The following is a 13,729-nucleotide window of genomic DNA, read 5'->3' as shown; positions in this document are numbered from 1 at the left end:
GCGACTGACGTCTTTCTAGTGGTGTACTTACTGCTTACACTTACTTCGAAGAACTATCGGCACACCTACACACTTTTACTTGTTACATCCGTTATTACGTACATTGGTAACAATGATTGCGATGAATTTACATTGTCATGAATACTTATGCAATGTAATGCAATTAATATTATAAATAAAATTACAACTATCATATAAAATCATATATTTCTCATACATGAGATAAAAACATATTATACACACATTTAATAAAAATAACGTACTAACAATAATGAATTGCAAAAAAATAGCTTCATTACAGATAGGATATTTCATGATTTTTTTACGCAATAAATCGCTATTTTTTTTTTTATAAAATTTGGAATGTAAGTTGATATATGTATTTGCTATTAGCTATGAGATTGTTTTATTTTATTGATTTTCTGCATCAATAGAAATATAAGCACAAATATACGTACACGGTCATGTACACACGTATGATTGAAAATGTATTATTTTATTTAATATTAGGCGAGTTACATATTTTTATTTACATATATAATTTAATAAATATATTAAGAACAAAACAAATAAGTTTATATTACACAAATGTGCAAAATGTCATGCATGATAATTATAAGTGACTATTAGCTGTAACTAGCATAAGTATCCCATGAGTATACGGGTGTGTGCGTGAACATATATTGTTCTAATTAAATTGTCATAATAGTACATAATAACATGCACACATATAGGCGCATATGTATTCCTATGTGAATATAACATTACGTGTGAGACCATTTTTCTTTTTCTCTTGGTACACGTACAAGGTATATTTATGTTTTGACACAAACAAAATTTGTTTATATATCATTTCTGAGAGAAATAAATTTAAATTTCAACATGAATTTAAATGTTAGCAAGTATAAAATATAACATCCTCAAGGAACACTTTTTTAGAAGATAGAACGTGAACAAATTTTTTACTAAATTGCTACATAAAATTGCTGTTTTAAAAGAGTATATTAATACACTTTAATTTTTTCTTAAATTAATAGTAAATACGCGTAATTTTGTTGATATCTAGAAAAGTAAACTTGATGTGGAAAGGCATACAAAAAGAATACTTCCAAATAATTCATTTCTACATTACAAGTTAGTACATATATTTTAAATGAGTCTTGTGTTAATGAGAGTGATAGAAAGACGACAATCCATGGAAGAGTTTTCCAGTGTTTTGTTTACTTTTGGTTGGTATTCTTTAGTCAGAGTTAATCAATATATTTATTTTATTTGCATTTCTTCATTATAGTTCTGCCTGACATTTGCATTTTTCTTATTCGTGAATATTCATTCCATATTTCATTAATCTTTTTATCATACTCGACTGATTAAAAAACTCTCGTTAATTTTATTTCACTCGCATTTCTGAGCTTTCACTTCCTTTTCCCCATTTACTTCCTTTTTTCGTTCAGTTTTGGAGAAAAATACTCCAGCAAAGTGATATTTAACGCGTTCTCTTAGTTTTTGACGAATTACCATGGTAGTTGTTATTGTATTACCTAGGAACAATACCAAGAACATACCACTAAGAACTGGAACATGCCATGTAGCTTCTGGATGGGATACTAATGTGTATAAGACATATGCATTGTATAACTGAAATACATATCCAACAAAAAGGAATGGCAATAAAAACGATAATCCACGCCACATCCATGAATGGAAACCTTCGATAGTAATATCCATATTATGCCTTTCACCTAATGCTTTCAACCGATACAAAACACCCCGCTGATAACAAAATTGCAGAGACTGTACTACACCTGCAAATAAAACATACTGTATTTTATGTAAATAAATGAAATTGTTGGATAAATTTTTGATAAATAACATACTGATGTAAACATTGAACCACATAAATTGTTGCCTAAATGCGTACCATGGCCCTGTGTTAGGCCATACTAATAACAGACCAGATACTACAGTCGAAAAGAAATGGTGAAATCTCCACCAACCTTTTATTCTTGAACCATTTACTTTTAATATACTTTCCCTTATTGTCAATGTACAATAATACCAGACTAAAAGGAACATAAAACTAAGTTCCAAAGTTCTGCAACAGATATTACCAATAAGAGGTTGTTATAAATATACTTTCTGTTTCGATACAAAATAAATAATATATATTACCTGACATTAGTTACCAGATTTAACATAGATAAAATAAAACCGATTACAGAAAGGACTAATTTAAATTTTTCATATTCATCTTTATATTTGAACCTGAAAGATAAATGAGATGTTCAAATATACGTCCTATAATGTTTTGTCTGTTGGATAAATGACTATTACTGTCATCCTTACTTATCATTTTTGTTTAAAATGGAAACATTAACATTGCCTAAAATAATTTGAAGATATGTGCCATTTGGTTTTGGTAATGTTTGTTCTATTTCATGTAACTGCTGCTTTCTTTTAGCCATCTCTTTGCTTAAACTTTTTTGTGCTTCGCTCGCATGTAACCTAAAGTTAAATGAGAATATATTCAATTATTTGAAGAAAATTAATTGAGAAAGTATATACGTACTAAAACAATTACTTACTGTTTCAATGATTTTGATATTATACTCATCCGGTATTTTTGGTGAGAAATTCCTTTCAAACATTTTGCTTGAAGTTCACTTACTTCCTCTAATTTTGCAAGATATTCTTTGTTCAATGCCTGTTAACAAAATTGAAATATTGATGACGTTGAAACATTATTAATATTCAAAATACCTCACACAATATGGAGAAATATTGTTTGTTCCAAATGTATTGATTAAACAATGAACAGTAACGAAAAGAACAAAGAAATGTTTCGTGATAGTATTTCAAACACGTTTATGAATATATTTTCGAAAAAAGGGTTTTTTAATTTCAGGAAATATTATATAAAAGTATTTTTATGCACCGGTTGCGATTATGGATAAATAAAAAATACACTTAACCTCATAGAAAATGGTCCAACGTTTAAACCACCGACAACATCAGTACCCAGGATTAACAAAAAATTATCTTACTTCTAATTCCTTGTACTCTTGTGCTAGGTCGTTCCAGTCTTTTAAACAGGATTCAACATCAGTATCCATCGCAGCAAAAAAAAAAGGGACGATGGCCAACGAGTAACGACTCACTAAAGTTTCAGGTACGCAATGATTTGCGGTGTTCTTATAGACCTGAGTCAAGCACTTCCTCGTGCATCTAAGTAGCGAAGGAGAGCTCTGGAAACAGTCTCTTATTAGTTGTGCTAATCTTCGAATATATGATGAATATGTATTTCATATTTAGCATAGAGAATTTAAATTTTGCAATGTAATTTGAACTTCATCCAATATTAAAATTTATTTATTTTTTATTATTAATTTTATTTTCAATGTATATTTATTTGGTACATTTCTTTCTTCTAAAGCATTTTAACAAGTTTTATCTTCTAGATTTTCGCAAACCCAATGGAAGATTTTGGAGAACAGTTTTGATAACGCTCATTGGTTTCTATAAATAGAAGATTAAAAGTTTTAATATTGCATCAAAATATTTAATTAGATTTTTCCAATTTATATTTGAATAGTAAGAAAAGTTGACTTTTATGGAATTTTATTTTTATGAAATAATGAATTAAATATAATTATAATTGCTAAATTTGCTGAAATATATTTGAGTTATTTGTCAGTAAAATTGGGCATTTCACTACTGTCCATCTTACATAATTCAAGTGATAACGATATCACATTCGTTAATTATATTTAATACACAATTTAAATTTGACTATAGCAGGAATTACTTAAATAGTATTAGCATGGTGATAAAATCGATATATTTTTATTAATGTGAATAATTAAGAAACATATAACGAATGAATATTGACAAATTTTGTAAGAAATAAAATTACAAATTTACATCTAATACATTCTATATATTCTGTAATATTCTCTGCATTTCGTATGTTAAGTTGTAAGTATATAGTGTATAGCTACAAGCAGAAAAAATTATATAGCTATTAAAATTAACAATATCTTCTAAAAATATTGGGAAACATTGCTTCTCCGATACATAATTCTAGATTAGATCAAAATCAAATAAAGTTTTTTCCTCTTAATTAACAAATTATTAATAAAAACATAGACGCAGGTCATTTTTTCAAACTCTTTGACTATATAATGTTTACCTATGAAGGTTACTGTTTATACTTTTAGTAGAGTAATTAGACATTTATTAATTTGAACTCGTATTTCAAATTTATCAATCATAAAATGTCAGCTGATCGAGCCACTGTTCAGGTAAACTATCGGTAGAATCGCCATTTGCGAACAGTACCATACAGTCGGTGAATTTAACCCGCGTCCTGTTGTATCGTTGAACACGCGAATTTTTTCACGGTCGTTGACCAGACAGCTCCACCGATCTGCGAAGACAAAAGTGCTTTGCATTCTCTGGTAAACATGTTCCTTTATATTCATCGCACTTCATTTTGACTGTTCAACGTTGATCTTCTGACCCAACGCGTAAAAAGTATCACCTGCCTGGACGTTTCTTCATCCGTCGTGGAATACACGAATTTCAATGATAAGCACTTCTTCAGAGATGTGTTAATTAGTTTCAGAAATTAGTCGATGATTAAAATATAATAGAATTTTTAATAACAATAAATAAAATTTTCTTTCGCAAATTTTTTTGATGTATGATTACAACAGTATGTATAATTGTGGCATTGCATCATTAAGTATTGCCTGAATGAGCATTACACTTTAATCACTTTCATGATGTTGTAATTATGTGCAAGATATCAAATAGTTTTCAATTTGTATTAACATATAAGATATAAAATACAAACAAAATACGATACGCGTACTGCTTGATAAAAAATTTCAAATGAGGAATTTACAAAGACACGAGCGTACCGTTTGAAATAAGATGAATTTTACCAGTGGCCTCTTTTTACAGTGGATCTATTTTGTTGTAGTATTCAAAAGTAGATATTCTATCTAGATGGAAAGTATCGAATGTATTATTTATAAATGCTATTGTCCTGTTCAAAATCTTCTCACCTTATTCAATTTTACATATGTAAATATCTTCTTCTTATCTACGTAAATTACGTTTTACTATGTTCTTAGATATATTATACACTTAAAACAGTCATTTACAAGTCTTTAATAACAAAACAACACGTGAAATGATGAACTTTGATACCGTTTTTTTTATACTTAGTAACATATTTATTAACTTACACAAATATTTATTACTGATAAAAGCCAATTTTTTCGCTAGTCATACGATTAAACATTTCCGAAATGTTGAATGAAATTCTGAAATGCATTAAATATAGAAAATATTTTAAATTATTAAATTGTTGATTATTAATATGTATTAAAAGCAGATATAGTATATATAATAATCATAACTTAGTACGAATAATACTAGTTATGAAATAGATATAATACATGATAGTATTATTAAATTTGTTCCTATAATGAAATTTTATATAGCTTATAATACTTTATTCTTGGAACCTCGCACGTGGTCCCCACTCCATGTAAGAAGTTTCAGCAGGAGATTTAAATATCTTCGAAACTGTTAAACAGTGTGTAGTAGTCGGGCGTTATGGGCTCGGGGTAACCACGATCAGACCGCGAGGAAGTATCAGTGTTTGCCAACACATGAAAAACTGATTAGTAGTGCCACTCTCAAAAAGGAGTTGTAATCACGCAACTCTATTTGAAATAATTCTAACGGATTAGTTTCTATAGAAATAAAAAGATATATTAATATGATACTTTCAGACACGATTGTTTCACAATAATAAATATAAAAAGCTCAACGACAATAATTAAAGATAAGTTTCAGTGAATGTAAAATTAGTGGACCTACAGAGAGCTAAAGAAATAATAGTGTTATATATAAAAACATTATTCTACAATAAGCACAAAACTGTTTGATCTATATATTGTTCTTAATTACTCGTTGTTATAGTTATAGTGATTGTCTCAATTTGAACTTAATTGATCATACATAAGAATGGGAAGTACGAATTAAGAAAGATATTACATTTACGTCAGTATGCAACAAACGTGCTTGTTCTAATACCAACAACCTCTCGGTACTATCAAACTGTAATCAGTTTAACACATACGCGGCATATATCATGTAAATTAATTGTGGATAAATATTAAGATAATAACAAAGTAGCCGAAGAAGTATTACAAACAGCGATTTACATTAATTACTTGTTATTATGTTAATCTCAGCGACACTGTAAATGATTTGAAAATAAGAACGTAGCAAATCACAAAATGAAGGAATTCTCGTGGATGAAAGTGGAAACCTGCAGCGGAGAGGTAAACGGCTTCTAGATAACGGTCATAGTAAACGGTATTCGATCTTCTTCTTCACGTGTATACCAGTGTTTTGTAATTGGCGTGTAACTTCAATATTTTCCTCGAATTCCGCTCTCTTTACGATTCAATACTTTCTATTACCGTATCTACTTTCGGTTACAACCGGAAACTGCAATAATTGTCAAGGTGCCCGGGAGAAGAGTACAACTGAAAAATATTTACCACAAGAGAATTATGATCGATCACGTTATCAGAAAAAATATACGAATCAGCGTTGATACAATGATCATAAAAACGATTCTGCTATCGCATTAAACTGTCAACCAGTGTTATCACCGGATTGATCTCGAGTTATTAAACATGACACCAGAGAAAGAAAAGAAGAGCTTCTTTAGTACTGTTAAACGACTTCTATTTCAATGAAGTCATTTCTGAGATTTCGAAGAAAGAACGATTCGTCGACAAAATAAAAGTTTTAAATTTAAAACTCAACAACGTGTGTTCAATGTAAAATATATAACACCCTAAAATAGTATCGTGTCAGCGGTAATCATCGTTTCTTCGCATTAACGGTAAATAAGGAAGAATCATCGGTGAATTATGAAGATGAAAGTTGCGCAAAATGTTTTCAAAACCGGCAAATCTGTAAACGTTTCCAATAAAATTACCGCGTTGAAACAATGTGCATCTGGTTGCGATTGCACAGGCGCGTCGCAAGCATCGAGGATCGATGATCACTCCGATATCTCGAAATCTATAGATGGCGCGAATCAGTCGAATATAGAGGTCAGCGAAAAATCGCGCGACAGAAATCTTGCTACTGTGGTGACAACGGCGTCCAAAAGTGTTATACGGAAAGCACCAGAACCACGGGGAATTCCTGTTTTTGGGACGCTTTTGTCATTCATTCTTTCTGGCGGGCCAAAAAGGCAACATGAATACGTTCATAGAAGACACAAGGAATTGGGTCCAGTTTATAGGGAACGTTTAGGACCAGTTACAGCAGTTTTCGTAAATTCAGTCCATGAATATCGAAGAATTTTTAGACTAGAAGGTTCGGCGCCAAAACATTTCCTACCGGAAGCTTGGACACTTTACAACGAAATACGGAAATGTCGCCGCGGTTTACTGTTCATGTATAGTAACTTTAAGCATTTCTTTGGTTTAAAAATATCTGAAAAGTCATTTTTAATGTATAAATATGTACATCACAAATAAAACTCAGTTTTGATAATTATTGTACATAAATTGTACATATTGTACATACCACGTAATATGGTGGTATGTTAAGAACGTAAATGAAGAAAATTCAAATTTTTTGGTTGAATTTTAAAATGAACATTTACATTTTGATAGGGATGGCGAGGAATGGATACACTTTCGTAAGATTTTAAATAAAGTAATGTTAGTACCAGATCCAACAAATTTAATGTTTGAGCCGTGTCAAGAGGTGGCCATTGGACTTAGACAGAAATGGCAAAAACAGATTAAGACTGATGCTATCATAATGAACTTACAGGTTCAACTTTATCAATGGTCTATCGAGGGTAAAAATAACTTACTTTAATCGAAAATCCAAGGTAGAAAAGTATTTATAGAAGCTTGTTTTTTATTTTGCAGCAATGATGGCCACGTTAATGGGACCGTGTTGGCATTTTTATAAGAAACAGTTGTCTCGAGACTTCGAAATATTGGCGAAAACGTTGCACAAAATATTCGAATATTCAGCTAAATTATCCATTATACCAGCCAAACTAGCTATGAATTTACGCTTACCTGTTTGGAGGAAATTCATTGCATCTGCTGATACAGCTTTTGAAATTGTTCGAGTACTGGTCCCGGAAATGACTAAATTAGGTGGCGACGGTTTGTTAAAGAAAATGATGGATGAAGGTATTCAAGCCGAAGACGCAATCTGCATCGTTACCGATTTCATTTTAGCAGCTGGTGATACGGTTAGCTCAACTGAAACCGACAGGATAATATTATTCATTTGAAATTTGAATTTAAAGATTAATAAGAATAGAATAAAGAAAAGAATTCAAGAAAAATTTTAATTTAAAATTAAATTTCAATATGATTCATTTTACATACTTATTTTACATACATTGCTAGTATTTGAAAACTAATTTTATACTTTATGCTCAGACAGCAACCACCTTACAATGGATATTGTTACTGTTGTGTAATCATCCCGAAAGGCAAGAGGAACTATTTGAACAATTGAAGGATCTTTCACAGAGAGATATATTGCGCGTACCATTATTAAAAGGCGTAATCAAAGAATCTCTTCGACTATATCCTATAGCTCCATTTATATCTAGATATTTACCGGAAGACAGTGTGATTAGTAATTACTTTGTACCAAAAGGGGTAAATGAATTTATACTACGTGTTACTTATAATAAACATATCGATAAACAACAAAGAAGGTATTTAAAAATCACGTGATATTTTATTGTAGGAGCTACTCGTATTATCACTTTATTCGAGTGGTCGCGACGCTGCGAACTTTCCGCAACCAAATGAGTTCCTTCCGGAAAGGTGGATTAGAACGGAAAAAGGCACTTATCAAGGTGTAGTGCATCCATATGGTAGTTTACCATTCGCCTTAGGCATTAGAAGTTGCATTGGTCGAAAACTAGCAGAAATACAAATATTGCTTGCATTGGCAGAGGTGCGAAAATAATAAACTTAAGATATGTTAAGGTTTATTGAATTTATTTGATTTTATCTTAAAAATTGCAGTTGGTTAAATCATTCAAAATAGAATGTATAAATAAGGATCAGGTTAAATTAATTTTACACTTGATATCTGTACCGTCGGAGCCGATGAAGTTAAAGCTGCTGGAGAGAAACTAATAGATAATGTATCGAAGTCAAATATCATTTAAGGAAAGTATTTTTCATTTTCTATTTTTTGTTTATTTATTCCTTCGAAACAATGTATTGCCCATTTACATTTATATCGAATAAACTAAGATTGAAATATTTTCGTCATTATACATGCATACATGTTTGTGTATGTACGCGCACGCATGTAATTATTTACAATTATCAGCATTTAAATATATATTTATAATTAAATGATACTTATAAATTGTATATTTATATATCAATTCCATGTCTTAAAATATATTGACAATAAGCATGATCAAGGTATTGTACGAACCAAATGTTTCATTATGTAAAAGTCTCATTAAGTGTTTTCTACTTAAAGAATGTTGATTAAATGATTAAATCACCATAATTATAACAGTTGCTCACGCCATCGTTAGTAAATATCACTATATCACAGAGTGTTTCGATGTGGATAGTATAATAAAAAATAACAAAACATCGTTATTCATTCTGTATTTTTGATTTACTTCTCCATAAATTTAAGCATGCCCGGTTTTAGTAACCGTATCGAAACACCCTATATATATGAAATTAATTCGTCATTAACGTTGGCACAAAACGCTGTTGATGATTTTTCTTATTTCGTCTAGAAATTCCTGAAAACCTTCAGTGGTAGAAAAATCTTTAAATGCTTGAACTTTTTCAGGCTTTGTCATCGTGGCTGTCAGAAACCTCTTCACGCAAGAGGATTTCAGTTCATGGCACGAATTCGCTTTCGCCCAGTTCCACGCTTTACTGAAGTTTTTATAATTTAACTGAGAAATAGAACTTTCTGTAAGAATATCTGATATATCAGCCATAAGAAATTTATCAGCCAATAGCACGGCATCTAGTAATGATTCGATAGTTCTATTTTCGAAAGTTGCTCCATTAGCAGCTAACAATAATGTGTTAAGAGCTTCTTTCGATGTGTTTCGTAATTTAACACGTTTCTTGCCGGATTCTGAAAAGTACCCTTCAAGCATGGCGGAAAATGCATCCGATTTTTGACACAGCGTTTGCCTACAAGCGTCGACAGTCGTACCGTCGTCCAGTTCAAATGTAACCGTTGCAAGTTTGGGATGATTGTCATATACTCTTGGAAAATCAGTCGAAGCAGTGTCCGTGATTTGACACTTCTCTATAATCTCAGGTTGAATTTCAAGCGTGTTTGCCAGTCGACAAATTGAACAAATAGCGTTTTCGTGAAGAACATGTTGTTGGTCGGATAGAACGTGAAATATTAATTGAAGACCACCGTGATTGTTCAGTAGCGATTTTAGAATATATCGCGACTTGATTACGAATGGTATCGAAACTGCGATAACCAATTTATGAGCTTCCTCTCCGCGAAGCAGTATAGACGTAAGTTCACCTACTGCTCCGCCGGTTTCTGCTAAAACACATAACTGTCTCATATATTGTTCCGAACCGTACAACGTTTCAGCTTCAAAAACGAAGCCTTGTTTTAACAATGGCATTAAATACGCTCCATTCCTATATACAAAATTTTTTATTAAATAATATAAGTCTTATAAAATGAGTGTTATTTTATTACTTACCTTATAATTCTAGTTAAAATTCTAGATGCTCTTGGGTTTTTCGCGTGTCTAATGTAAGCTGATAACGCTTCAATGGTTGCGGGATCGGCCAACCGATCAATTGGATCATTTGAATGACTTAATCGACTTAGTAATACTAATGTCCACACATTTGCATACTCCCACACATTCGACGATTTAGTTTCCTTTCCTTCGTTCTGAGACTCTTCTATATCTATAATTATTGATTTACAACTTTTTAATGACTCATCTTTTGCTTCGGGTTTCAAAAAATTAAGTGTAAGTTATTACTCCCAAGTGTTTTCAAGATGATTTTATAACAACTGTCACAAAGTACATGTATAAACTAATTTACCATCTTCTGTATCCATCATCTCTGCATCACTACAAACTGGACTGTAATTATCCTCGTCACTTTCGTCAGTTTCAATAGAATCATAAAAAGGTAATGGTGGTGTACTAGGAGGTGAAGACGAAACACTAGTAGCACTTCCTGGACTCCAGTCATCTCGATAATAGTCTGAACTAAATCTATAAATAAACAAATTTTTAATTTACGTTTTCTATAATATAGACATAAATTAAATTTTACAAACATACCTTTCTAAATTCGTCTTATTGTATTTTAATTGCGTTTGTCTACTAGGAGGAGAATCATTTTTTCTTTTCTTTGAAACGTTTGTTCTCTCATTAGATACATCTTCAGTTACCATTTTTTTTAATCTAACAACTAAAACGTCAAGCAAACCATTTTTTACCATTATTGTAATGCTTGGATCATCATAAACAAATTGTGCTAAAGCATGTAATAACATGGGATGATATTTTTCATTCTCAGTATCTTTTAGTAAAGATAACATTAATTCTAAACCTGATGCCATCTTAATTTTCGCACGATTTACAGCTTCTCTACAGAACAAACATAAACTGACTAATGTTTCCTTAGATAATTCCAAACTATCTTTAATAAGGGCAATAAAGCTTTCAATAGCACCAAAATTCCCTAAAATGGGACGATATTCTGCAATTTGGCAAAGATTGTACAAACACCTAATTGCCACTTTATTATTCGTATCACAGCATTGCACAATAGTCTTATAACCCTGTATGTCTTTTTCTCCTCGTAATTGTTCTCCAACTCGTGGATCCAATGTGGCCAAAAAAGCACATATGGCTTTTAAACAGGTTTCTATTAGCCCCATATACTTTTTATCTGATTTTTCTTTTGTCGATACTAATATATATGTAATTCTAAATATTACTCTAGACTCTAAGATTTCTTCTCTACTACCTTCATATGTATTCCAAATAATCCTATAAAAAACGTATACAAATTAATTAAAAATACCACTTAGTACAAGGATATTATTTTTTGTTATATATATTCATTTTGTAATACCTTATTGCTCTGATAGCCATTGAGTATATGTACACATATATATCTAATTGTAGAAGATTAATCAAAGCTTGGATTGCACCAGCTTCACATAATGATTTTGCATGCCAGTCACATTCAGATAAATTCCCGATTAGTCTGCAGGCACGACAGACTATACTACTATTTAGTTTGATATATTTTACTATAGAAACTACATAAATTGCTATACTAGAGCCTCTGACCTAAAAAAAGATTTGTGCTGCATTATTATGAATAAGCGAATTCCATAGAAAAAATACTTTGTTTATAAGTATATAACAGATAAATTTTATCAACTGATTTTAAAGATGAAAATAGATATATCTGTACCTTTTTCCTTGCATCTGAATTCATGCAAGCATCCGCTAAAATACTCAGTGTCATGTTTAGTACTTTTGTATTATGAAAATAACGAAGTAAATTTACTAAAATGTCTATTCCTCCATCTTTGACAAACTGCTTACAGCATCTTGAATCGTCTTTAAGTCGTTTTAAACATGACAAAATCCCGCTTTTTGACTCCAATTTTATGCATTTTACTAATTCTTGTAATATCGGGCAGTTATGTCTCTCGTCCATAATAGGTATTTTTATAAATAAGTGGAAAAATTGATGAAAATTCGTTAATTTTCTAAAAGAAACATAACCTCTAAATTGTACAGCCACCGAGGTTGATAGCTACACCTGTATAGCAACTTACAAAAATAAGTGAAAAAAGATTCAGTTTAATTAATAATTCTTCGTTATCAAAATATGTTTAGAAAACGATTATACAATATACATAATCATAATTTGATATCTAAATTTACAATTTTGTAAAGATAATTAATTAATTATTTTATAGAATTACCTTTTTAAATGTCCCGCACTGTGGCGCTACAATGCTTTCAATGGAGTTAGTAGATATTAGATATATATTATACAGGAAAAGTGAGGAACATAATTGAAGTAATCGTGAAGCATATTAATGATTCGAATAAGGTATTTGACAAGCATAATAATTATTAGTAAATGCTATTAATAACAATTATATATATATTTGAGTATTTATTTATAAGTGTTTTTTATCATCTGTTACTATATATACATGTTATTTTTTAAATTTATTTAATGTTTAATTGATCCCCTCATTTTAGTAATGGAAATATGTTTCAAAATGAATTTAAAGAGTATGTATATTATAATAAATACAATATTATAATTAAAAAAAATCGATGTAATATCAAAAAAATTATTTTTGTTATTCATCTACATATGAAATATACTTTAATAGAAATTTTATCAATATTGATTCCAAAATAAACCAAATTTTCGTTGCACTTTTTAAGATGGAGTTACTTTCCCCTATATTTTCTAGTTAAATTGCAAAGGTTTATACGAATTTACATTTTTATAAGGAAACGAAATCTAGGTAGATATTTATGTGTCACTCTTTAAATATTATAATGAATACTTTACCCTTTATATTGTGAATATTTTATGCATTATGTGCATTCTTATTGTATTATGCG

General features: G+C 30.4%; 3 protein-coding genes across 6 annotated transcripts; 1 reads left to right on the top strand and 2 right to left on the bottom strand.

The window, feature by feature from the left end:
- Positions 1–475: 475 nt before the first annotated feature.
- LOC117165876 (transmembrane protein 120 homolog) lies at positions 476–3,240 on the bottom strand. Of its 2 annotated transcripts, none has more exons than XM_033349325.2 (6): positions 3,045–3,240; positions 2,586–2,704; positions 2,347–2,505; positions 2,173–2,265; positions 1,878–2,095; positions 476–1,805 (listed from the first exon to the last, which is right to left on the bottom strand). In XM_033349325.2, exons 1-6 carry the CDS (start codon positions 3,111–3,113, stop codon positions 1,396–1,398), a joined length of 1,068 nt encoding a protein of 355 aa, XP_033205216.1. In that variant the 5' UTR covers positions 3,114–3,240; the 3' UTR covers positions 476–1,395. The 2 variants fall into 2 exon arrangements, with proteins under 2 accessions (XP_033205216.1, XP_033205217.1); XM_033349326.2 differs by having other exon boundaries at positions 2,973–3,112.
- Positions 3,241–5,638: 2,398 nt separating this feature from the next.
- sad (Cytochrome P450 family protein sad) lies at positions 5,639–9,242 on the top strand. The gene is made up of 6 exons (XM_033349149.2): positions 5,639–7,495; positions 7,716–7,906; positions 7,980–8,314; positions 8,508–8,732; positions 8,824–9,036; positions 9,108–9,242. Exons 1-6 carry the CDS (start codon positions 6,960–6,962, stop codon positions 9,219–9,221), a joined length of 1,614 nt encoding a protein of 537 aa, XP_033205040.1. The 5' UTR covers positions 5,639–6,959; the 3' UTR covers positions 9,222–9,242.
- Positions 9,243–9,248: 6 nt separating this feature from the next.
- Rnb (BTB/POZ domain-containing protein Rnb) lies at positions 9,249–13,114 on the bottom strand. 3 transcript variants are annotated; one of them, XM_033349148.2, is made up of 7 exons: positions 13,069–13,114; positions 12,549–12,913; positions 12,201–12,421; positions 11,402–12,115; positions 11,157–11,332; positions 10,802–11,015; positions 9,249–10,736 (listed from the first exon to the last, which is right to left on the bottom strand). In XM_033349148.2, the coding sequence occupies exons 2-7, from the start codon at positions 12,795–12,797 to the stop codon at positions 9,803–9,805; spliced, it is 2,508 nt and encodes an 835-aa protein (XP_033205039.1). In that variant the 5' UTR covers positions 12,798–12,913; positions 13,069–13,114; the 3' UTR covers positions 9,249–9,802. The 3 variants fall into 3 exon arrangements, with proteins under 3 accessions (XP_033205039.1, XP_076473566.1, XP_076473567.1); XM_076617451.1 differs by having other exon boundaries at positions 12,549–12,849; XM_076617452.1 differs by lacking the exon at positions 13,069–13,114 and adding an exon at positions 12,919–13,049 and having other exon boundaries at positions 12,549–12,849.
- Positions 13,115–13,729: the final 615 nt, after the last annotated feature.

The sequence above is a fragment of the Bombus vancouverensis genome, chromosome 3, assembly GCF_051014615.1.
Source record: "Bombus vancouverensis nearcticus chromosome 3, iyBomVanc1_principal, whole genome shotgun sequence".
NCBI lineage: Eukaryota > Metazoa > Arthropoda > Insecta > Hymenoptera > Apidae > Bombus > Bombus vancouverensis.
Note: the sequence above shows the minus strand (reverse complement) of the source record. Positions and strands in the feature narration are given on the sequence as shown.